General features: G+C 42.2%; 1 protein-coding gene across 1 annotated transcript in view; it reads left to right on the forward strand.

Moving 5' to 3' along the window:
* The first annotated feature begins 2,115 nt into the window (after window positions 1–2,115).
* The window catches only part of LOC107506709 (methylthioadenosine phosphorylase), a 38,466-nt gene continuing 14,173 nt past the window's right edge, over window positions 2,116–26,408 (forward strand). The window contains exons 1-4 of the mRNA XM_016137531.2: window positions 2,116–2,263; window positions 10,480–10,566; window positions 11,990–12,048; window positions 13,856–14,023. Coding sequence (XP_015993017.1) covers window positions 2,231–2,263; window positions 10,480–10,566; window positions 11,990–12,048; window positions 13,856–14,023 — 347 coding nt within the window. The 5' untranslated portion in view covers window positions 2,116–2,230. The remainder of the gene's footprint in view (window positions 2,264–10,479; window positions 10,567–11,989; window positions 12,049–13,855; window positions 14,024–26,408) is intronic.

The following is a 26,408-nucleotide window of genomic DNA, read 5'->3' on the forward strand; positions in this document are numbered from 1 at the left end:
TTTCAATTCCCCGCCCCTACCCGCTGCCCCACCACCACCATGCAATTAAAGATGAAAATAGTATTTGTTCATTGAAAAGATAACACAAAAGCTACTGTTTTATTGCCTTTAAAACATAAATCGCTTTGCATCTAATTTTTCTCTCATTCTAGCATTCTCTTTTCTGCTGTTTCAGCATCTTAAACCTCACTTTGAATATGCTTTCCCATTCTGTTGGTTCCTTTACTAAAGAGTTAAATACATCTCTGACAATATATACAGGCTGACTATGTATTTGTTTGAATATTCTGTTTTTAACTTCCTGAAAACTTATTTTGATACATTTTTCTAAAATGGATTATTTTATTCAGAAAACCCTGTAGTAGCTATTGTGAGTTCAATTTCCCTATAGTTGGCTAGTCCCATGCATCTTAGTACTTATATGTTTTTTTCTCATAATACACGATAAAAAGAGTCCCCTTGAGAGGTGGGTCAATTTATCTTAAACTACATATCTCAAACAAAAAGAACAAAATAGTGCCTGATAATCCACTGATAGGTAGGTGCTTGGTTTCTTAGAAGAGGTTAGAAAATTGCTTACATTTTATCTAGAAATGCTTCCCCCACCCCCACCCCCCGCGCCCTGTCCCTGGTCTCCCGTTCTCAGAAACAACTTGTGAACTACACCACTCAAAAATACAGCTAGATTGGGCCCAATTTTCCCTTTATAGACATCACATGCTCTAGCTCTAGAGCATATGCTTGAGTCCTGACCTGCGAGTCACAGTAGGCAAGTCCAGATGTCCAGTTTAGCCCCTTCCAAGTTCCCAACTCCTTCTGTCTAGGAGTCTTTCATGCTTACAGGATCTAATTTGCTTACAGGGTCTAAGTTTGGGAAGAGAGGCAGTGCTGAGTAGAAAGTGGACTTACTGATTACATTTGTCAAGATCCTATAATTATGTAGCAGCCATAAACCCAGGTATCTGTGTCCCTGCAGTCGTCCCCTCTCCCCGCCCCCACACACACCATAATGGGCTTCTGCTCCCCAATAGAGCGATTTTCACACAGGTTCCTAGAAAACTGCATCCCTAAAGGAGTCCCAGACTCCTGCCCTTTCAAACGAGCATCCCGATCCACTCTTTTGCCACTTCATTTTGTAACTTAAAAGATAGTTTTATAACTTCAATATAAGAAAGAAAACTTGACATTGTAAAATTTAGACCTAAAGCCAATAATAATGAAAGAGTGAAAGCCTTTACTGTTTAAGTAAACAGGCTGTATGGGCAGCGTTTGCACAGTGATATTTTGATCTTTTGAACAAAATGATACTTGTGTCCCGCTTTAGTGTTTTGCTGCTGTAGAAAAACGAAAAGGTATATATGTCCACAGCCATCCTCTCACCCCAAGTAATTTGCAACATTTCTGTGTGTCAGAATATTACTGCCAGTATTTTGTTTAGAAAAACTTAATCTGCCAAGGGATATTAAGTTGGATTATCCCTGTAGAGAAGGGAGGAGGATTTTGAGAGTAAGGCATTATCCCAGTGAAGGGGGGAGAGAGAGGGAGAGGGAGAGGAAAGGAGAGAGAGATGGAGACAAGCGTCTGGATTCTGAATGTAGATATAATGCATACTGGCCGGGGCGGGGAGTGTTTACAGACGGTCCTGGCCCTAACGAATCAGGGTGGGTGGGAATTAAGCAGTGTCTCATCCCCTTACAAGCCTTCCCGCAAACCAAAGATGAGTAAACCACAGTTTGTTCCCTCTAGGTGACGGTTCTCCCTCCCGAGAGAATTTCTGGAACGCAGACCAGCCAGATTTTACAGATGAGGCCGTGGACCCAAGGCAGAGCAAGGGAGTGCTGCTTTTCCTTGTAGGATTCTTGTTAAAGTTAAAGGAGCTGATTAAAGTGAGGAGCACTTTATGGTCCGAAACCATACAAACGCTCAGTAAACAGTCTTCATTATTATCATCATCTTGAACCCGTTAATTATAACTGGGGATAGAGGGGGGGAAAAAAACCCACAGAGAACCGGAAAGCTCTGCAAAAGGGCGGGACGCGGGGACCTCGTACTGAGGAAGGGGGTGGCGAGGGAGAGCCCATACTAGCAGCCAATCCAGCTGTCCCGGGGAGGAAGAGGCGGAGCCAGATCCGCCAGACAGTGCCCGCTACTCTGATCTGCGCTTCGTGTTTGAACCCGCTCGGCTTCCGACCCTGCGCGTCCGTCCTCGCAGCATCCTCCTGCCGGAGAAATGGTCCCAGGTGCCAGCCCCACGGCCGTGAAGGTGAGATTAGCCATCCTGGCTACTGCAGTCCGCGCAGCCAGGTGCTCTCTCGCTCCTGCTCCGGGGACCGCGCCTCGGGGCCGTGCGCCCTGCCTGTGCGCCCCTGCAGCGGCGGGAAGGGTTTAGGGCACGGCACCCTGGACGGGTTAGACCAAAGGCAGGGAGCGGGGGGAGAGGGAACGCTTACAAACCTGCACCCTCCACCTTTGGTATTTGCTCCCTGCCCGCACCGTGCAGGACGTGGGCAAGACCTTTGCGGAGGGGCAGAGGGACAGTGGGCCAGAGCCTTGCCGGCGCCCCAACCCTTCCCGGACACCACCCCTTTCCGTGGTAATGCGTCCGGCTGCGGCTAGTGGTGTGCCTGCAGCTGGCAGTCTGCTCGCGTCCTGTCGGACTCAGGCTTCCGCCCTGACTCTGCTTGCTGCCTGCGGCCCACGTGGGAGAACTGCGTGCTTGCTCTTTTACAAAGCTTCCGGCGGGTTTTTTTTTTTTTTCTCTCTTTCCAAACCTAGGCCTTCCTTTGAAGTTTTCCCCTGAGGATTTTCGTTTTGTTTTGTTTTTTGGTTTTTGGTTTTTTTTTTTTTTTCTCAATTCTGAAATAAAGTACAGAGCGACTCCCTGTTTGGAGGCCCTTGCCTTTAAACTGCTTTGTTTGCAACCTTAAAAGTTAGAGATCTGTTTCTTTTTGCCCTCGAACTTCAGAGCTCTACGTACAAGAGACCATTGTGGGGTAGGATCTTTACCCTGAGGAGGGCATGAGTTCTGAAGGCTGTGCAACGAGCTTTCCTGTGGCTTTTAAACACTTCTTTCTTTGTTGGTGTCCGAGGAGAGAGTGCAGAATTTCAGTGCTTAAGGAAGAATGGGTGACAAAATTTGAGATCTCTTCTCAGCTTTTTATCATTGGCTAGGAGGTCAATTAACTTGTTTGACTTTAGAAATCTTTAACGGATAGGATAAGGATTGCCTCCTTCCCCGAGTATCTCTTGGTTCCTTGCTTTGTGTTCACTTTTCCTGGGAAGAAAGCACATCTCTACAGTCAATGTGTTATCAGCCAGAGTGATTAGTTTATTAAGCCCTTGCAGCTCTTAATGAGACAGTTATGGAAGGGAGTGGAGTGGGGAGTCCTCCAGCACACTTATAAAACTCCATTTGCCATTTTGGAAAGAATCTTGCATTCAGAAATATTTGTAGAATGCTATTCTCTTACCAATCATGGAGAACAAGGCAGAAAGAGTTTTCCTGAAGCTCATATGCAAAGTAAGTGAGTTCCAAAGGTTCCCATCTATAAATTGGGGATATTACTGGAGGGTTTGCTGGGGCATTTAGAATTGTATTGTATACCTGGCACATGGTTGAAACTTATTAAATAGTGCTTATATGTGTGAGAGCTGAAGTTAATTTTGAATATCTTTTCTCCAACAATGAAATTATGATAGGTATCATTAGGCCATGGTTTTCAGTGAGCAAGCAGGAAACTATCACCTTTTCCTTACAGGAATGCACTTAAAGTGATATTAAAAATAGAGGGATGGTATTTAACAGTCCCATTTTAATCTGGTTCATCATTCTCCCTGCAACACAGTTTCTCTGTAAAATCAGTGCAGTGTATTTCAGTGAAGAGTGAGCACTGTGATTAGAGCCCTCATGTAAATATTGAATGATGTATATTTTTAGTCTTGGCAAGCTGCTGAATATAAAATTAAGAAGTACAAGTAGTGCTAGGCCTGCCTGCTGCTTTCTGTCTTTGAGGTTAGAAAGGTTGAGAATTCATGATGCCAACACCAAATTCTACAGACTGCTGCGGAAACATCCTATACAGAAAATGCAAGGTGCTAGTGTCTGGAACAAAGGCGGCTAATAAAAACCTTATCCTATCCCCAGATTATGGAATGTAGAGCAGGAACGTTCCTGAAGACCAGATAGCCACACAAACACCTTTCTGTGGACATAAAGCTGAGGCCCAGAAAGGTCAACTGAGGTGTCCAGCATTACACGGTTTTCCCTAGATAGTGATACAGTTGGGCCTAGAGCTTGGCATGCCACCAACTAGATGTCATGATGCATTTCTGAATCTGACAGGGGACCTCTGTGCCCTGATTTATTGTATGAGTAAAGAGATTATGCAGCCTTAAGGAAGAGTGAATGTGGACTGAGTACATAAAGCAGGTGGCCTCCCTGTGCCCACTGGATGCTCTCCCAAAGTACTAACAACAGCCATTTTCTGAGAGGACCTCCAGCATCAGCCATGGCAGGTGCTATGCTTGACCTCGCAGAAGGCTAAATGGGTCTTTGGCATCCAAGTAGGGCATTCTCGAGGCCTCCCCCAACAGGCTGGGGCTCTCCCAGGCGGTTTCCCAGCTTTACTCTGGGGGATCAAAAATAAGTAAATCTTGTCAATCATGGTTGACTTGGTTATGGCTGTGACACGGAAGGGATATGGGCCCATTGTGGGTGGGTAGAACCATCAACAGAACGAAGTTAAGGGGGATGGGTAAGTCATGGAGTCTAGACTGTGGAGAATGGGCCTCTTAAGCTCTCCTCTTGGCTGTCAGTGTGGCTGGCAAAGGCCTTCAGACCAAAAGTCCTCAAGTGATCCTCAGAAACTGGAGGACAACCCACAGGCTCCAATTGGAAATGACCAATGAGCCTTCATTTTTTGCCTAGGGACACAATGGCATTTTGAGCAGGGCAGGTCCTCCTTCTGTGGGACTTTTCTCAGTATTGCAGGATATATAGTGCATCCTTGGCTTCTCCCCACAAATTACCAGTAGCACTCCTGCCAATCATTGTGACAGCCAGAAATGTCCCCATGTGTTCCAGACATCCCCAGGAGAGCCAGTTCACACTTGGTTGAGGGACCCTGGGCTAAATCCCAGAGACAGAGACTGCCTGGTTTGGAGATACAAGAGCAACCATGTTCCTGTCCTGACCAGCAGCGAAAAACCAGGAGATAAGGGGCCTTTTTTTGTTGTTCCTTTGTGGAAGTTTATTTTTATTTTGTTTGTTTTTGCTACAAATGGGAGGGTGTACAGAAACTGACAGATACTAATGTATTATTTCATTTGATTCTCATAATTCTACAGATTAAGGGAAAATCTTATACAGGCCCACCTCAGATATTCTGGGTTTGGTCCCACACCACCACAATAGAGTTGTAATCTTTTTGCTGGTGGAGTGTTTTCCCTTCAATTTATAAAAACATAACAAAACCCGGTATCTGTGAAGTGGAGTAATGCAAAACACAATAAAATGAAGTATGCCTGCAGGTACACATGCAGAAGCAGATGTATCATAAATCTGTGTGCATTGGACCTTAGATCCTTAACTGATTATAATCTTGGTTCTAGTCTGTGCCTTGGAAGCATCCAAAGTTGTGATTCTCAAAACATAGGATGCATCTGCACCAACCTGGGAATTTGTTAGAAATGCAAATTCTTGGATCCCGCCTCAGTCCTGCTGAATTTGAAACGCTAGGGATTGGGGATTAGCAATCTGGTTTTAAAGAAGCCTCAGTCTATTCAGATGTCCACTAACTTGTGACAATACTGACCCAGAGAGCTTTGAAAAGGCTGATAACCTGCATTTTAACAAGCTCTTCAGGTGATTCTTAGTATACTAGTTTCCTGTGGCTGCTGTAATTATCACCACAAACTGGATGGCTTAAACAATGCACATGTATTCTCTTACAGTTCTGGAGGTCAAAAGTCCAGAATGAGTCCTATGGGGCTAAAAATCAAGGTGTCAGTTGGGCAGGGCAGATCCTTTTGGAGGATCTAAGGAGGAATCTGTTTCCTTGCCTTTTTCAGGTTCTAAAATTCTTAATCACATAAAGTAACAGTCAGAGGTTCTGAGAATCAGGAGGAAGACGGGATCTCTTTCAGGGGCCATTATTCAGCCTATGACATTCAGCTAGCCCAGATTTTAGAATTTTATGATCTAGATCCTAGAGTGAGGTGTTCAATTCTGGCTTTACATTAGAACCACCTGAGGAGCTTTAAGAAAACAAACTCTGCCTTGCCCAGTTCATCAGAACCTCTGCACTCTGAGCTTTCGTTTGGAAAGCTCCTTGGATGAGTCTAGGGTCCAGCAGCTGACCCAGGAGGCACACTGAAAAGGATCCTGCTGCTCTTCAAGTGCAGGAGAGCTTTAGAGAATACAAGCTTTGAGTTCAAAAAGTAATTGACTATTTTAGGAGGTGAACCATATCTTCAGGAGGTGTCTGCCCATTAGAATATTATCTTGACTTTATGGGGGGAGGTTGGTTAAATAAAAACCATGGACATTCTAAGCCCTGACCAAAATACAGTGTCACTTAATTTGTTTGCTAGGACTATCATAACAAAGTACCACAGACTGGGTGGCTTAAGCAACAGAAGTTTCCTCACATTTCTGGAGGCTAAGTTAAAAATGAAGATGTCAGTGGGGTCAATTTCATCTGAAGCCTCGCTCCTTGGCTGGCAGATCACCATCTTTTTCTGTGTCTTTACATGGTCTTCTTTCTGTATGTCTGTGTCCTAGTCACTTTTAAGGTCACCAGTCATAATGGATATCCTCCCTCCCCACCCCCCAAAAAAAGACCTAATTTAACTTTACCTTTCAAAGACCCTGTTTCCAAAACAGTCACATTCTGAGGTATTGGGGTTTAGGACATTGTACAGATTTGGGAGACACAGTTGCTTTCATAACTGTCACCCGTAAGGGTGGATTATGAATGGGGTATCTTGTCAGAGCTGAAGCCTCCAGCTATCTTCATGGGCCAAGAACAGACCCATGCACGTTTTGAACAGGCCTCCCAGACTTAGATGTTTAACCACACTCTCCTTACCCTGGGATTTTGCAAGGCTCTGGGAGTTGGGCCCAGTAAGGAGGACATTTCTGTGTTCTGTGCTTGCCAAGCTTGTCAGTGGCGACCAGAGCTGAAGGACTGAAATGCTCGGGTCAGGGACTCTGCCAGCTCGAGCTCTGGCTCTTACCTCAACATGAGCTTGGAGCAATCAGAGGCAGCTCATCTCCTTAGCAGGAGCTAGTCTTAACTGCTCTGGTTTCTGGTGTTTTGAGAACGCCATCATGGCATTCTAGGCGTGCTTGGTTTCTTAAGGTAATGTGTCTGGGCCTCAGTGGTAATGAGTGGTTCTTGAAACCAAGCGGGGTATGTGAAATATCCTGGGTCTAGATACCAGAGGAACTGGAGGATAGGGATTAGTTTGAGCCCATTCACCATTGCTGGAAGTAATTCAATATTTAGATGAAATGTTTTCACAATCTCAAACTTTTTTAAAGGAGATTGACTTGGTGGTCTGTCAGTGGGAGAGTATGAGATGAACCACCAATAGTTAAAATCTAGCAATGACCTTGATTGACCAGGGATCCCTATTCAGGACTTTATCTTGTGTAATGAAGTCCTGGCTGGGCATAATTTGCCCAGGAATGCCATCTCAGTGCTTGAACATATTTCCTAGGCAACCTCGGCAACCTGGACTGACAGCTGACGCTACTGGCCCAGGAGGCCCGGGAGGGTCTTGTCATTGCTTCCTGAGTATGGACGAGATCACTGATGGAGAGCCCCCTGCCCCTCAGAAGTGGCTCACTTAGACACTCGGAGTCACCGTTTCTATGCTTGTTCTGTGACATTGGTCCAAAATTCGACCTTTTCTGAGCATCAGTTTTCTCATAATATGGGGTCAGGAAAACTTTTCTAATAACATAGGTATGATAGATAGTTCTTGAGCATGAAAAGCCTGGACTCCTATTCCATCTTTGCTCCTTAAGATTTGCTCATGGACAAAGTTCTTAATTTGTATGTTTTCTGTTTTCTGTTTTGCAAAATGGGTATAATACCATAGGGCCTTATGTTGTAGAATAGTTGTGAAGGTCAAATGCAGTAAGGCCGCCAAAGCAGATTCCATAGCGCCTGTGACATGTAAGTGCTCAGACAGTTACTTTATTACTAAGGCTGGTACTGAGTTGAATTTAGAGGCTCTAGAAAGACCGCAGAATTAGGCCATCTGTGTCTGAGTTTCAGTCCTACTGGTACTTTGCTATGGAGTCAGCAGGTGGCGACATTGCCACATCTTGGCACTGCTGGCCTCCATCTGCAGCCTCTGGAAAATGGTTAGAAATTAAGTTCCCTGATGTGACGTCACTCAATTGCTACACTTGTCCCGTATCCCTTGCAAGATATGGGTTTCCATAAACAGCTGGAGCCAGTTGGATAACTGGATGGCCTTTCCTGCAGATAATTCCCGTGCCAGAGACTCCATCCTGGCCTTTTAGGTTCACAGTAGTAGCTCTTACTTTCATGCCCAGTACTACTTACATGTTCGTTGCTGAGGGCTGTTGCCGGCTACCTAATGCAGGGTCATCATGCAGCCAGGGTGGTGTGGACTAGAACGTGGGGCTTCTGAGGTATTGAACTTCAAGGGCACTAAAGTTCAAGTTCAGCAGGACCTCGAATTAGCATTTCTTATCCACTGCTGCAATGTTGGGCTAAACTAAGAGTGCGGTTCCAAAACAAAGTTAGGTTTGTTTTGTATATATGAGTCTGAGTCCAGTGTTGAATCTGGATGTGAGATGCTATGGCCTGGTGAACATCTAGAAACAGCCAAGTCAACATGGTTAATAAATTGGGAGAGGTGGGGGGGAGAGGAAAGAATGTTTCTTCAGTGAATGAGCAAGCTGAGAGTAATTTCTGACTCAACGTTTCAGTTCTGTGATCCAGGGTGATGATATGGGCCAGTTGATTAGCCACCTCTGGTATGTAGTGCTTTGAAGTACTTGAAGGATAAAATAGAAAAGCCAGCCAGAGGAGGGGTTAGGATTGCATTAAACAGTATGATTTAAAAAAAAAAAAAAATTCTATTGAACTGGCATGATTTAAATGTGCTAATTTGAGTGACCATTTCTGTTGATTTGAAAACTGTAATATTGGTTAGTCTTTATGATGTTAAATTGTGAAAAGACAGGAGAGAAATGGATTGGTGTAGAATACTTAACCTACTGTGGTTTCCAGAATGCGCCACAAGGTGGCATCAAAAACTAGCTTAGCCCCTCAAGGAAGTTGTGGGGACTCTTAAGAGTTCCAAATCATGTAACAGGCAGGTCTTTGGTGAAAGCTCAAAATTGCCCTTATTTCCTGTCTTGTTGACTTTTTTCTAGGAAACCGAAGGCCAGAGAGGTAACCATTTTCCCACATATGAATATAAATCAACCTGTTAATCTGATCTGAAAATTATTCAGCCGTTCACTTAATTTTTTAATTAATTCCATTTTCTTAAATAACTACTTTCTTGCATTTAGAGGAAATTTTACTAAAATGACATGAGATTTAAAGCTTTTCATTGGAAAAAAAAATGCTCAGGTCACTTTCCATTAGATTTCTTAGTAAAGTGTCCTCTGTTGCTGATAATTTAAATACTATTTATCCCTTAGGAAGTATCAGCCTAGGGAAGCCTTCCCAACAATTTCAGATATTTAACTTTTAACTAACAGATTGGTCTTGTTCTCATTCGTGTCTCTTAGTCATCAAATTAGATTAAGTCTAGATGATAGGACCAGATTTTTTTTTTAACTCTGTTTAATCCCTGAAGACAAGGAATGTTAAGTTATTCCTACCTTTGAATTGCTTATTTATATTTACACATATATGAATGACATTTGGATTTCATAAACATACATGAGACTAACTTTTCATGCTATTCCAGACTCCTCTATCTGTGATCCCTTATAGCTCTGTAATTTTAGTGGCAAAGGAAAGAAAATCTTTCGAGTTTCATTATCAAATGGAGTAATGATGATAATTATCACAAAAGAGCTATACAGAATATTTCGTATCCCATTTGGTAGAGAATTTAAAATTGGTTATAAAGTGCTTGCCACATTTGCTTATTTGCTTATTTTTAGGTTTGGTTTTCTACTTCAGCTAATTAAAGTAACTTCATGTGCTAATTTGTAATTCTATTCAAATTGTCAGTAATAAAGGTGATACCATCCAAAAAGGTGACTCACACTTTGGTTGTTTCTGGACTATAGGTCTTCAAATGTTTGTTGAATGATTGTTTTTCAGTAATTTTAGATTTTAAAAAATAACTAGGATGTAGCAGGAATGGAGAAGAGCATATGAGTAAACAAATTTGCTTAAAATAATGACTTCATTTCTAATGAAAACTGATCAGATACGGAATTTTTTTTTTTTTTTTTTTTTTTTTTGTCTCTCTTAGATTGGAATAATTGGTGGAACAGGCCTGGATGATCCAGAAATCTTAGAAGGAAGAACTGAAAAATATGTGGATACTCCATTTGGCAAGGTTAATACCTAGTTAATGAAGACATAATAGCCTTTACCTTTCTCCTTGCTGGCTTGATTTTTAAGTTAATTTTTTTTTTTTTAATTGCTTTCGTCTTGACAGCCCAGGGCTGCCTGCCCCAGGCTGATAAAGGGCAAGAGTCCTGTCATTGGTTTCTATTAGCTGAGATTGTCCCTAAGGATGCTTTTGACTTTCCTGTATTGAAAATACGGTTTCGGGGTATGTGCAAATTACTTCTCAGTTTCCAATCCTAGAAGCCAGATACTCATTTCGAAGCTGTACTCTTCAGGTTCTACATTTAAATCAGCTTCTAATTTGAGGCAGAAAAGTCATACCACCCCAATTTAGGAGCTAAACTGTAGGAGGAAACATCATAAAAACTAAGCCCTGTCCCAAAGAGAGATTTCTTGGGGATCCATTACATGATTGCATAACTTAACTGGAAATAAAACACTCCTCCTTTTCCATTAAAAGGAGGCTGTTCATTGTTCCAGGCCTTGTGTCACCCACCTAGGGTGAGGGTGTCTACCTTCTAAATCCACAGGGCTACTTCCAAACAGTGCAGTTCCTTTGACCCTACTTTGAAGATCCCTACATCTGGCAGTCTCACCCAAACCCACTTTTTCCAGCCAAGTCGCTAGACTGACCTCTTGTTCTCCAAGTCAGCGGTCCCTAACCTCTTTGGCACCAGGGACCAGTGCTCATATGAGAATGTAATGCCCGATGATCTGAGGTGGAGCTGAGACAGTGATGCTAGCGCTGGGGAGTGGCTGCAAAAACAGGTGAATCTTCCCACTGCTCACAACCTGCTGTACAGTCCAGTTCCTAACAGGCCATGGACCGGTACTGGTCCGCAGCCCAGGGGCTGGGGACCTCTGCTCCAAGTCCTTTTGTAAGCTTGGCTCACTTCTTACCCTCATGTTTTCTTAATCCCTTAACTCCCAAGGTTCTGAGAACCTTCCCCTCCATCACCTCAGGTCATCCATGGCCATCTTAGAGTTGGTTAAGACAGCAGACAGTTCCAGTGTCAACTTCTTAAATCCCGTGACAGTGGCCTACTGTCCTTTCTGCATTTCCCTCTCATGGGTTCTTGAACCTGACAAATACCTCAGTACAGCTGTGTTTGATCAGTCTACCATCAGAGTCCCCTGGGGTGCTTGCTACAAATAGATCTCACTAAATAGTACCTACCCACACACCTGAGGCAACCTCCGAGTCTTGTGAATCTCTGTGCTTGTAAAAGGCTCATTAAATATTCATTGGGTGATTACCAAACAAATCTAGACTCTTACTTTTTTAAAGTATATCTTTAAATTCCAAGTTTCCATGAATCCTTTCATGGTCAAACAATTGAAATAGTAGCTTTTTAATTGTTTATATGTTCTCAAATCACTGAGTTGTGACCATTATTCATTATGTGCAGCCTTCTGATGCCTTAATTTTGGGGAAGATAAAGAATGTTGATTGCGTCCTTCTTGCAAGGTAAGGTATTTTAAGCCTTTTGAATGTTACTGCTAAAAGAGAATTTAAATTTAATTTAACATCTGGAAAGAATAACCAGGCAGCTCTGAGTTTTATGTGTTGGTGGAGCCAGAGCATCTTAGTCACCTTTATTTACCACTTATGGTTTTTGGGTAAGTTATACTGACTTAGATCTCACCCACCCCTTCCTTAGGTTGAGAAGGTGTCATTAGAATAGTCTAATGAGTGATAAAATGAGTTTGACTAAAATTGAAGCTCTAGTTTCTCTCTGTTCTAGCTGCAAAAATAAATGTTTACTTGTGTTTGTTTTTTCTTCTAATTAACAAGATAAAGGAACCCTGCTTCATTCATGACCCCTTGTGAATACTACTATAGTTCTGGGTTTATGTGGGAGTGGATTTTGGGTCCCTGAAGTGGGTTCTCTGTGGTTTCCACACTGTTGTTTTTTTGACATGGCTAGTGCAGTTCCTATTGTAGAGGGAGCAAATCATCTGTATCATACGGTTAGAAATTAGTCAAACTACATGTGTTAGTTTTCTCTTGCTATATCACAAATGACCATAAATTTAGCAGCACACGTGTCATCACAGTTTCTAGGTATCAGCAATGTGGGCACAGCTTAGCTGGGTCCTCTGTTCATCTAAGTCATCTAAGTCACACAAAGTACATTCAAGGACTTGTTTATATTTGGAGCTTCAGGTCCTCGTTCAAGCTCACATGGTTATTGGCAGAATTCATTTCCTCACGGTTGTAGAACTGAAGTCTTCAGCTCCTAGAAGCTGTCTACGCTTCCCGCCACGTGGGCAGTTCACATGATAGCAGCTTGTTCCTTTCAGGCCAGCTGGGGGGTCTCTCTGTTGCCTGCCTAACCATGGGAATCCCTGCACCTTTGCCTCATCCTCTTAGTTGGAAGCAAGTCTCTCAGATCCACCTCCCTGCAAGGTGTCACCAGGATCGGTTTCTCTTGCGGGCCAGACAGAAAGGATCTGTTTCAGGTCTCTCTCTTTGGGTTATAGATGGCCATCTTTTCCCTGTATCATTACATGTCCTGCCCTTTCTCCTTGTCTTTGTCCAGATTTTCTCTTCTTATAAGGGTCCCATTCATGTTGGATTAGGGTTCATACTAATGACCTCATTTTTACTTTTAATGACCTCATTAAAGGCCCTATCTCTGAACATGGCCACATTCTGATATACTAGGGATTAGGAATTCAATTTATGAATGGGGGGGGGGGGAAGGAGTGGCGGGGACACAGTTCAGCCAATAATAATGATCATGCATGAGGTGATCAGTTCTTAGATGAAACCTGCTAATGTCATCATAAACAACTGAGAACCCTAATGTTTTCGAGGTGTCATTAACTTATTTGGGTGATCAGGCAGAAAGGAATGAAGAGATTTAACTGTAAACTTGAGTTTTTATTTCTATTTTGCATCTTTCTTCATTGGCACCCCTTGTGTTCTGTGTCTTAGCTAATGTAAAACCAGATGCCTCAGATTCTGGGGTGTTGGTGCCCCCACAGGGTAGATAATTACACCTTTCTGGAGAGGGAATTCCAAGTAAGCTGCTACCTATTCTTGACAGGAAAATACATATACAGAATGTAAAGCTGCCCTGTACTTCAAAATCAAATAGTTTATACTTAGAGTTGCCTGGTTATTGCTGAGCCTCTTCTCATTCTTCCTCTGTCAGTGAAAGCACTTTGGTGGAAAGGGCTGGAAGGCACCACTGTGAATTCATTTGCTTTTCTAACAGCATTAAAATGTGCTGCTCACTCTTCTACTGTGTTTATTCTTCTTCCCATAGGCATGGGAGGCAGCATACCATCATGCCTTCAAAAGTGAACTATCAGGCGAACATCTGGGCTCTGAAGGAAGAGGGCTGTACACATGTCATAGTAACCACAGCTTGTGGTTCCTTGAGGGAAGAGATTCAGCCTGGTGATATCGTCATTATTGATCAGTTCATCGACAGGTGAGCAGTCATCTAAGACACTTTAGGCACCTGTAAAATCATTCCTGGCTCAAATGGAACCTGTGTGGGGACTTGGGAGGTAGTGGGGGACAGGCCCACGGACTTGTTTTAAGCTTTTTATGATGGGAATTCTTAAACATATACAAAAGTGAATAAATCATCATAAATGCTCAAGTTCTTAATTCCCAGCTTCAATATTGATCAGTTCACTGCAGTTTGTAACTTCAAATCATAAAGATTTTAAAAAACAAAAAACAGGTTTCCATACCTTTTTTTCTTTTTTTGTCCTGTGGCCTCCCCATGTGCTGGATTTTACTGATTGCATCCTAAAGTGTTATTGAGTTTGTTCCTGTCTCCTGTGTTTGCCATAAATCCGTGGTTAGCTCTGGAAGCATGATCAGAACCAAATTCTTGGCAAGAATCCTCTGTATCATACCAAGAGGCATGTAATGTTTTCTCATGATGTAAAGATTCATAGTTGGTTTAGGAGCTGGGGATATCCTGTCCTTTAATTACACAAGTAAAGTCTCTTTACCCCCCCCCCCCCAAATTAATACTAAGCTGTCAAGATCCTGGGCTTTTTCTGACTAGAAGCAGTTGAAGACACCACAAGAGACAGTGGAGGGCCTCATGGGGATTCCTGCCCCATTCCTAGTAGATGTAACCAGCTCCTCCCAGGATGCTCTGGTTGGAGACAGGTGAGTGCACTCTATACCTTGAGCCAGAGTGCCACGGAGTGCAAACTGTTTGGTGGTTTCTGCCAGACTCCCCCATCCAGTCACCCAGACTACCCCTCAGTCATCCTGCTCATCCCATCTGCTATCTTTGAGCTTACTACACTGTATGCTTCTCCTGCCTCTTCTGTTATGGGATGAAGGTTTATTCAGCCATCACTTTTAGCACCTGACACTATATATGTATTATCTGTCTTCCCCTTTAGAATGTAAGCCACCTGTCCTGTTTCCCACTTATCCCTAACACCCACAACACTGTTTGGCCTATAGTTGTTGAGTCTAGATTTTTTGAGTGATTGAATGGTTTCCAATTAACCAGGCTGGGGCATGTACATGATTTACCGTATCTCTGAATGTCTCATTGGAAAGGAGAATCAAATTTTTTGCCTTGTATGAGTAATGGCCTACATATGTTGTAGTGATAGGACACTTTTTCTGAGGGAGAGTGAGGCTGGAGTTTGTATTTAGGGGACATCTTGATCAAAATCTGTATGGCTGTCAAAGTCCATGTGTTTGGAGGTAAGAACTCAAGTAAATGTTTGTGATATGACCGTTTACAAAAACAAAGAGTACAAAACTCCATATTCAGAATGAACTGGATTTATAAAGTATTATCGACAATACTAGAAAGAAAAGGCTGACTTAGGTGCTAAGCCTGAGATTAATTCGTTACTGAAGTGTGTACCCGTACAGTGTCGTGTTTCCTGAGTCTTTTTCTCACAGGTGGTAACTGTAGATGCTTCACATACTGGCTCTTTCAAAAAGCAGTTGGGGCAGAAAGGTGGAGAATAGAAAGAAAACAAGCGCTGCCATCAGATCTGGTTCCGTTCTCTCTTGGCACTTCTTAGTTGTATAAGCTTAAAATCTTCCGGTTTCTGTTTCCTTTCATGTGCTGTGTGGATAGCCTACCTCCTTAGCCTTGCCTTGGAGGTTCAAAGTTTCCAACAAGTGCCTTTTATGGGATCCAGCATATTTTACCTGCCCAGTACCTGGGTGCCGTTATTGTGAGTTCAGGAATGTTGGCTGGAGTGGTCCATAGTTAAGATTACTTGGCAACAACATAAGAAAAGATCTGTTAAAAGAATCACTAATGAAATCTCAAATTTCATATTGAATGTATATTACGATAATAACAGTTTTGGATATTTTAGACTAGGTAAGATATTAAAGCTGATTTTACCTGTTTTTCTTTCACTATCTAATGTGGTCACTAGAAAATTTTAAATTACATATGTGGCTTGAGTTTAGTTACTATTGGACAACACCGTCTAGATGATATTGCCACTGGTTGAGCCATGTGGTTTCCAGTTAACCAGGCCGGGGCATGTATGTGATTCACTATATGTTCGAATGTTTCATTGAAGAGCAGAATCAAAACTTTTGGCCTTGTGAGTAGTGCCCTCCGTGTGTTGTAGTGAAAGGACACTCTTATAACAAAGTAAACCTTGGTGCTGAAGCAGGCGGCTGATGCCTACATTTGGTGCTGTCACCCGTCACGGAATGGAGGCTATGCTGTTTGTAGCCTAAGGTTCCCATAGCCAGACCCACAGCCTCAACTCGTTCTACAGAACTGCTGTGTTCTACGAAGCTACGCAGTGGATTACAGCCGGGGCTGCGGGGACCCTGGGTTAGGAGGTTTTACCTTGGTTCTGACCAGCCTCAGCCAAATCACTGTACCCGTGTGGCCCTTAGGCCTCTCTTTAAAATCGAGAGTTGACTCCTCCACCACTTTGCTCCTTTTCCCTGCACTGCCCATGAATTCTTCTCACATGTGCCTGTTGCTATAACTCAGCGAGCACATCATCTTAGTAAAAAAATACCCTTGTCCTAAAGTGATCTGCAGAGGCTAGAAGTAAGTGTTAATTTCCCTAACATCAATTCATGATAAAGGAAGACTCAGAATATGGTATGACTATTATTTAATAGGTGACGGAACTAAAGCATGTCACTCTTTCTGCCTCAGTGCCCAGCATAAGAAAAAATACAACACCGACCCAGTGTAACAGATGTGCTGGGCATACCCTAAAAGGCCATTAAGTGACAGGTGGCTCTGATTTTCATGATGGTTTTAAAAAAAAGACTAGGTTTCTACTCTAAAAATGAAATATATGCTTGAAAGAGTCTGATGGGCTAGAAGCCTTTTAAGAAAATAAGATCATTTTGTTCTGAAAATCATTTTTTTCTCTCATGCTATTTAACAGCTTTTGAAAAGTCGAAAGTCTGGGCATGAGAAAAGGAGAATTCTGGGTGTGCCTGGAGAAAGCAGGAGAACAGACAGGTCAGGGAGGCGGGTAGAGGTTCACCCAAGCATTTCTGGGTGTGTGTAGTCAGTCCTCACATCTGTTTCTCAGACATGCAAGGAAATGCCTGAGCTAATCTTTAAAGTGAAAATCTTCCCTTTGTGTTTGGGGAAGCCATGGAAAGCTAAATATATCTTGATCTGGAATTTATATACTAAAAGAATGTGTCATTTTTGTCATCGTTCCACTTTGTGGCACCGCGATGGGTTTCTCGATTCTTCTTCCCTTTGCCCTGGTTCATGGGCCTCATGCACCTTGTACTTCACAAACACAAAATTAAAAATAGCAGTTCATACCAAGAGCTTGTAGGAGGCTTGCCCATACTAAGTTTTCTCAGTACCTTCTGCCTCCTGCTGTGTTGGGTCAACTAATTCATCTCTTCTACCTTGGTAGAAGTCCCCATTGTCAGAGCCATAAGTCATTGGACAATTCAGGATTAAACATGGTTAAGAGTGGGCCTTGTTCCACTTCTTGACAATCATTAAACAGAACCTTTGAACTGGGAAAGAGGACAGTTGACCTTTCATCTGAAGAGGGAGTTGTGAGGCTATTTATACTTTAAAAGGACCTCTAAGGGAGATGCTCCGAGGTTCCTAATGTGGGGCTTCTTCTCCTCTGGTACAAACCCTTGTCTGTGCAGGGTTCACCTGGCTCTCACAGTGTCACCTGTGGGGACTGAAGTAAGACTGAATGGGAGAGAGGAAAAGCTCTCCTAAGGGAGCCAAAGTTGATTCCTCTTCCCAGAATCTGGCTTTACCCTGGGAGACAGAGACAGCTCAGTGGCTCTCAACATTCTAGGAAGGCTTTTTACATTGTTTATCTGTTGGGTTTTATACCTGCTTCAGTTCCACCTTCTGATCTTTCTTCCATGTTTAACTCTTTGCCACTATCCAGGGAGCTGCTGAGAGAGCCACCTATCCCCTCGCTAGTTGGTTCTGCTCTACCACCTCTCCTGGTGTTAACTACTTTTTCTACACTACAAAGGGCTCTGAGGCAGCACCTCCCTGCCTGCCGCATGGCAAGGGCCCCATGGCAAGGGCCCCGTCAGGTCAGATTCTGAGGCAAGACTTAAAATTAGCATTATCGTTACTTTTACTTGGCCTTGGTTGCGTTTTCATTTTTTAGCGGCTCAGCTAGAAGGGATGACCATCTCACTGAGCCACTACCCACCACACTTTCAAAAGCTGACTTTAACAATGCATCATAAAGTAGAGAGTAGATGCAGTTTTTAAGGAGATTTTTGCCAAGGCAGGACTATTTGCCCACTAGCTTCTTTTTTCAAGGCATGAGACATTGCATTGTCTCTTCCTGTTTTCCTTCTGTTACACATACCCTCCATTGTTGAACCCAGTTATTGTCGAATATTTCTACAAATTTGTCATGTGGGAGACCAATTATATGGCTTTTCTTTCACCCCAGACTAACTGCCCATGACAGGCAAGGTATATCCAGGCAGAGGTTTCTAGTAATCTCCACATGACTTTTCTCCCTTTCACCATCGATCATGATTATCATTGAAAGGAGTTCAGTTCATGTATTAAAAGGACCAACTAGATCTGTAAACTATTTGGAAAGGTGCCCACATTATTTTAAGTTAAATGAAAAAAAAAAAAAAAGGATGCAGACCATTTCTTAAACTGCTTCTGTCACTATCAGAACTATGTCGAAGTGAAGCTAGCAAACACATATCGGTCAGGATACGAAGATGAGAGTTTTGCTTTTTAATAGTGGCCTTTATCAGGAATGTTTTTACAGATAAGGATTTTTTATTTTTACGAGAAGAAAAATGCAACCAAAAAAAATTAAGATTAAAAAAAGGGTGTAGTTCTCAGTGCCAAGTGTTTTCCACAGAATGCTGTCAACATGTTGACCTGTCGTGCTTGAGGCCCCTGTTTAGGTTCTACTTGACGAATGTAGTGGCTCTGCCCCCACATTCCTTTGTCACTTGGTGTTCTCATCTGCTAAGTGAGGATATTGGATTCATCCCTAAGAGTTCAGATGTCCAGCCTCTGGGGAGTTTTTTTTCTCTCATTGGAATGGGGAGGGGGGTGCTGGGACGAGCTTTTGCTGGTGATGCATGCTTACTCATCAGGAAAGTCCCGCTGTAAACACAGTGTTGAGGAATTATGTCAGTTTATTCCCCGCTCCCAAAGACACGGCCCTGCCTTGGGCGTCCTCCACAAGGTCGTGGTATGGAGTTATTCTTACCCACCCCATCAGGCATTGGCCCTGGAGGTTCAGGTGTACCCAATGTCAGTTACATCATCAGTCTTTCAACCGTTTGGGCAGGCATAAATTATGAATAGAAAAGGGGATTTGTGGTTTTTTAAAAAAATACACAGGAAGCCTTTGCTTAACTTTCTCTCATTCAGCAGCTGTTTTAAACCCTTACTGTTCTCTCACAGCATTCTGCCCGCCTCCTTCACTTCTGAGATGTCACCTCTTTACAAGAAACCTATCAAGCATAAACTTACCATCTTTCTCACCCTCCCCTCACCCCTTTTCGTATCTCTGTCCTCTTTTGTCACCTTCCTGCCTATAGCTGTCCTGGAAGTGGGCACAGCTACTCCCTGGGCAGTTAACTCTTCTTGTGTTCCACTCTGCAGCCTAGTTCTGTTATCTTATGTCCTCACCGTTAATTAAAAACGGTGATAAGCACCCAATCTTTGAGTTCCTAATAAGTGCCACAAAGCCTTACCACACAGAAAGCTAATCTCCTCTTTACCCTTGAGGAACCTTCAGCTCAGAAGTATTAGTCAGTTGCTAGTAAGTGGGACCTGTGGAGTTCGAATTTGGGTTATTCTCCAAAGCCTATGATCTCAGCCACCCCTCACACACAGACTTCCAGCTCTGTCCTTTCCCTCGAGACCCATGCTGGCTATAGGCCAAGGTCTCAAATATACCCCACACTTTACATTCAAGATTAAATTATCCCCCTTGGTTGTCTTCTAACCCCACACTCCCTCCTCTCCTGAGCCCCTTGTTCTTTACTTGGTGAATAACTAAGTTGGCAACCCTGGCACTCCCTTCTACCCAATGGTCATTGCTGTGGACCTGTGTCACCCCTCCATCTAGTCATCCTCTAGTCCTGCCTGTGCACACCTTGAATCCCACTCCCTCTTTATCACCACTGCCCTTATTGGAGTAAGTTCTTTACCTAACATTCCTTCACCCTAGCGTCATACCCTCAAAGCTGGTTTCTGTACTACCTAGAAGTAGAGACGAAGATAGAGTCAGAAGAGTACTAGAAACTAAACATCTACCATCTGTGGGGGCTTCTCTGGAAGTCTGATCCTCAGGGTACAGCTGAGCAGTGATGGGCACCAGCCAGCTTATACCCAGACTTCTGAGTTAATGGCATAGAGTAGGAGGAGGAATATCTTGACTCTTTATGTAGCATACCTCAGCTTTTCCTGTAATTTGATGTAATTTTTTCCTAGTTCCTTTTGTCACTCATGCTGCTGATCTTTGACATGTACTTAAAAATATATTGTCACTTTTGTGGTGGTTTTTCCCCTTGCTTTCGTTCTTTGTCTCCCTGCTTATTTCCCTCTGCCCAGTCAAAAATTAATGTTTATTATCTGGTCACATCTGGTATTCTAAACAGGAAGTCATTATTTCTGGATAATTCTGAAGTGAAAGAAAATATTGAGCTCTTCCAACAATTTGGTGTTTTTAGGCCCTGGATAATTAACATTCATTTGCCTATTGCTGGTACTGATAGTTGGAACCCTTTTTAAAAGGCAGTGTGATTCATTAAAGTTTAAAATATGTATGCCTTGCCAATCAGCCTTTCCCTTTTGCACTTTGCATTTCTTAAAAAAAAAAGCACCAAATCGTGCATTTTTCTAGACATCTGTATCAGGATTTGTGTGTATTTTTTTTTCTGAGTGAGCAGCCTAAGGCAGTGGCTGAAACCGTCCAGTGGGATTTTGTGACGCTATAAATAGAATTTGTTAAAGCTACAGGTGGTGACTTGGAGCAGTGTCCATGGTACTTTACAGTGAAAACAAAGCAGCTTAGTTATAATGCCAGTAAATGCTTTTATAGCACTTACTATGTTCCTGGTGCTGCTAATTATCACAGCATCCCATATATACCTCGTTATCTCCTTTTACAGGTGAGAAAACTGAGGCCCCCCCCAAAATTGTTACCACTTGCATCGGAGCTGGGATTTTTTTATTGTTGTTCTTGTATCACTGCTCTCTGCATGCTCTGTTTAGCAAGACGTGATGAAAAATAGAAAATAAGAGAAAACTAGGTCACCTGTTTATTGAGCATTGTTGCCTTGTTGTAATATAAATATCAATTGTTTTTCCTCCTTTCCTCTGGCACCCTAAGCAGTTAGGGGGCCTTTGTTAGATCAGGGGGTGGGAGGATCTTTATGATGTTAGTCCAAATTCATATCCTTTCAACACCTCTTGGTTAATAGAACAGACTCTGTTGCCATTCATGCCAAAACTCTCTTTACTTTCCCACTGTTGTTTTAAACTTTTCCTTTCCCTGACTAAGTGCCCTTTGTTCTTCTAGGATTTGACTCTTCGCTTATATACATGCTCTTAGCAACACTGTCCATAAATACGTGTATGCACACCCACACGAATACATACTTAGAAATTTAGAATGCTCATTCTTAATTCTTTTAACCTTGAAATTAAGCAAATTGCTTAGGGTATAAATATCCCTCTTTTTCTAACCCATCGGTGACTTGGCCTTAAATTTCTTTTGCCATCTCAACCCATTTATGTACTTTTTTAAAAATTAAAATTGTCTTTTTGTTCTAAGATGCTATCCAACATGTACATCGGTGTTATAAAGTGTTTAAAGAATGAAATAAAGTAAAATGCAAATAACATGGGAAAGCATATGGTGAAAAGTAAAACCCTGCTATGTTTCTGGTGGGTGTGTGCCTTGCTGCAGCCCTTCGAAGGGCATTTCAGCGAGATCTATCTTGATAATGTGCATGGCCATTGACCCAGTTTCTTTTCTTGGTTTCTTGAGAAACATATGCACCAAGGAGCTCATGCAGAGATACTGGTTGTAACATTTTTAATTACCCGTTCATTGTATAATGACTAAAATACTGGTATATCCATGGCATTCTGTGTAGCATTTTAAACAAATCAAGCAAGTTTATATGTGCTGATCTAGAAAAGTCTCCAAGATACATCATTAACTAAATCAGGCACGTTGCGAAATAGATCATATTGTATGCCATTTTTATATCTTTTAACAAGAAAAACTGACTATCGGAATTCTAGGAAACTAGCTATCTTCCCTTTTAATTATATCTCAACTTTCTACACCTGTAAATGGACATCCACCATATTCTTCCTAACAGCTACACAGTTCTATTGTTGGATATATGATTTATTTAAGCAGCTCTCTAAGTGGGACACATGGGTTGTTTTCAGCTCCCCGTTAGTATTAGCTGTACTTCAGTTAATATTAGTATGTCCTGTTATCTTTGAATGAACATACCTGTTGGATAAATTGTGAGCAGTAGAACTACTGAGAGCCAGGGTGGTTGTGACAAACTTGCTATTGGGAACCCCTCCTCTTACTCTCAGTGCTCAGGCTTTAAGGAAAAGAGGATTGGGAGGGTGCTTATTTTTATTCTGGTTTCTGAAAACTGAACCGTGTGTACATTATTGTTCAGATATCCTTTAAGTCATGTGAGTAGAATCAGTTCCCCTAAATTAACACTGCTTGTGAGTAGCCGTTGGCCCTGATTCGCTAGAGAATTGACTCATGCTTCTGCCTGCTGAGGCTTGTTGTGCACATGTGCAGTGTGTATGGCTATATTTGCTTCTGCCATGGAACAAGTGTTTTCCCTCAACTTGTTTACAACTCAGAATTTCTTCAAAGGAAAAGTTTTAACAAATGGCTATCTCTGAGCCAATTCAAGAGTCTCGATCCGGAAATAACCCACTAGTTTGTCTTTCTCTGGGCTTTCTTTCCCCTCTGCCTGAAAGGGCAAATGTTCTCTCCTTGGTCTTGAACTCATTTCTCTTGCTAGTATGCAATGTCATTTTGTCTCCTTCACTCTTCCAGGGGTAGTCTTTTGTGCATTAAATTTTCTTAGCACACATTCCTGTTTGACAACCTCGAGCAACTTTTTGGGTACCCTTGACTTAGCTGTACATGTGTCATGCTCTGAGGTTGGCAGATGATAAGTCCATGTCTCATAAATGGTTGTTACTAGTTCTGAGCTTCATATGTTCCCAGACGTCACCTCGACCATAGAAGGTGAGTGGTATTAATTCCCCTTTTTAAATGTGAGAAAACTGATATAAACTAATGTGTAGAAAGATCAGAGTGACTTTCCAAGGCACACATTTGGAGAGTGGGTGGTAAAGCCAGTCAGATCAGTCACTCCCTGAAGTCTGTTTTCCAGTGGATATCCCATACTAATAGGGAAATGAAATTAGCAGTCACCCTGCCAAGCTGGCAGGGTTTACTGATTAAAGCAAGAGTTGGGGGCAGACCTTCAGCATCAGTTTTTTGTTATGCAGAAACCAGAACTGAGTTAAGTGTATCTTAAACCACATAAACATATATATTAGTTTCCTACTGATGCTGTAACAGATTACTACAAACTTAGTGACTTAAACAATACAAACTTATTATAATTCTGTAGAAGTCTGTCATGAGTCTCAGTGGCTAAAATTGTGATGTCAGCAGGGCTGCATTCCTTGCTGGAGGCTCAGAAGAGAATCTGTTTCCTTACTCTTTCTTTGCCACCTGCATTCTTTGGCTTATGGCCTCTTCTGTCTTCAAAGCCAGCAATGGTGGGTTGAGCCCTCCTCATATCTCTTCACTCTGACGTTGAGTCTTCTGTCTCCATCTTTCACATATAAGGGCTCCGGTGGTGACATTGAGCCCATCCAGTTAATCCAGAATAATCTTTCCATTTTATCGTCAGCCTTAGTTCCCCTTTGTCAGGTGAGGTAACATTTTCATAGATTCTGGGCATTAGGATTTAGACACTTTGAGGAGGAGGGGAGCCACTCTACCTGCCACCACATGCCACTTTCACAAATCAGTAGGACAGCTGCCACTCCTAAACTCTCTTGTGTTTGGTCTAGGTTGCTTCCAGGAGATAAGTGATCCTTCCCATTCTTCTCAGCCAAAGCCAGAACACAGCTTCTTGTCAGGTCTAGCCAGTTTGACATTGTCCGAGCCAAATTTTATCCTTGGGCCCATGAATAGATTTCAGTTCTGTCTCTTGACAAAAGGAAAAACAGATTCCATTAAGGGTCCCCTTTATCATGGAAAGGTGCTCACTTGGGCACTGTTGCAGACCTAGTTTCTTCAAGAAACTATCAGCTATACAATGAGGGGAATAGATTTAAGTTTGGGTGGTGAACACACAATGCAGTATACAAATGATGTATTATAGAACTGTACACTTGAAACCTAGATAATTTTATTAACTAATGTCACCCCAATAAAGTGAATTGGAAAAAAAAAAAACGAAAGAAACTATCTATAGGTTTCTTCCATTGACCTACTTCATATACTTGCTTCTCCTGCTCCTGTATCCATTTTTAATGTGATCTGAGTGAAGACTTTGTGCCAGGTGCTGGGTCATTCTCAAGGCAATAATAATTGTAGTTCTTTGCAACAATTATTTAGCCCCAAGTGCACATATTTGCCACATAAAATGGAGACATTATTCCCTCAAAGTTTATTGGGATGTAACTGCTGGAGGTTTTTGCAGCCCTGGAGATGTTGCTAATATTCACATTGTGAAGAAAGTACTAAGGGAAGTTAAGTAATTTGCTCATGACCACCCAAAAGTGCAGTGGGAAGATCAAATCCAGGTACAAAGCTACATTTTCTATATTCTCTCCATATCACTGAGAAAACTCAGCAGGAGGATGAACAACTACTACTATTTTGATGGAAGAAATGTTTTGGCTAGAAATGGCCCCCTGTTACTACAGGGTCCATCAGATAACTGTCCCTGCTGTATGGGACATGGCTGGGAGTTTATTCCTGGCATCTTGCTGAGTTGTGAAAGTTCTTACTTCTCTAAAAACCCTAAGAGGGAGGATAGGAGCTCTTAAAATTACACATATTTTCCTAGCATTTTCTTTGGGTTGTGTCCTCTATTTACCTCACCGATGATTGTAAATTCCATTTCTCTTGATCTGAATTTCATCCATCATTGATTGTGCCTCATCATTTTATGCTATACAGGAGTATTGCTGTTTATAGTGATTGAACTTTAGATCATTAAGCGTTTCATCGATTTTACTGATACTTACCTTGGTTATGAAAAACACCACCATTGATTGGGCAGGCTGTGTGCAGAGGTATTTCTCATCTGCATCTTCCTTTCGAGGACCTTGACAGTATAGTCAGTCCTGAAACCATTAGAAACATTACTAAAGTCCTCATTTCTTCCCTAGGAGTACCTGCTTCGCTTGCCTCTTACAAGGTTGGGTGTCTTCAGCCATAGCTTCTCCTCCTAATTGTCTAGCCCAGATCTCATTTCTGAGCTGCTGTGGTTTATCAGCACTTCATGGTTGACTTAATCCTCATTACACCCTCATAAATGGGTGAATGAGTGCTACATTTTATGATTGGAAAATGGAGAATCAAAATAAATAAATAAATAAACAGCAAATTGATATAAGCCATATACCTAGTAGTTAGGGAGCTTTGTGTAAAGAGAAAAATGTTAAATGTTCCATTACGGAAATTAAAACTGTAGTCAATAAGTATCATATGTTTGTAGCATAAAGCATAAACAATACATGTTATGTCCTAAGGTGAAAGTTCAGAACAAAGAGAGGAGTGATTAGGCCAAGAAGGGATAGAAATTAAAAAGAGGGACAGATAAATAAGATGGGGATGTTATCACATGGATGTCTGTTGGGGTACAGCAGCTGTAGGTTTTTGTGGCTATGTTTTCTTTTAATCACAGTGTTAAGTAGAGGTATTGCTAATACTTGACTCATCGGAAGCTGAAACCAAGCCAGAGCTAGAGTACATGGCACCATTTTATTGGTCAGTTTTATAAGAGAAAAGCCTCTGTTACACGGGCTGCTGAAACAGTCATTTGACCTATTCTTCAACCCTGTCTGGAATTGCTTCAGGGTTAAATTAGCCTTTCCTATAAGACACACATGACAGAGGGTTGGAGGAGCACAGACGAAGTTTTCATTCCTCCACAGTACTAAGTAAGGCCTCATCTCTGAGCAAGGTAGCTTTGGTGCCAGCTAGTATCACGGTTTATTATGTGACAGGATGCAAGAAACAGGTTAATTTTGATAGACAGACATGTCAGCTGTGTAAACTGAACCGGGGAAAACTATTTCTCACTGCTCTTCCCCACCCCAC

The sequence above is a fragment of the Rousettus aegyptiacus genome, unplaced genomic scaffold, assembly GCF_014176215.1.
Source record: "Rousettus aegyptiacus isolate mRouAeg1 unplaced genomic scaffold, mRouAeg1.p scaffold_m13_p_3, whole genome shotgun sequence".
NCBI lineage: Eukaryota > Metazoa > Chordata > Mammalia > Chiroptera > Pteropodidae > Rousettus > Rousettus aegyptiacus.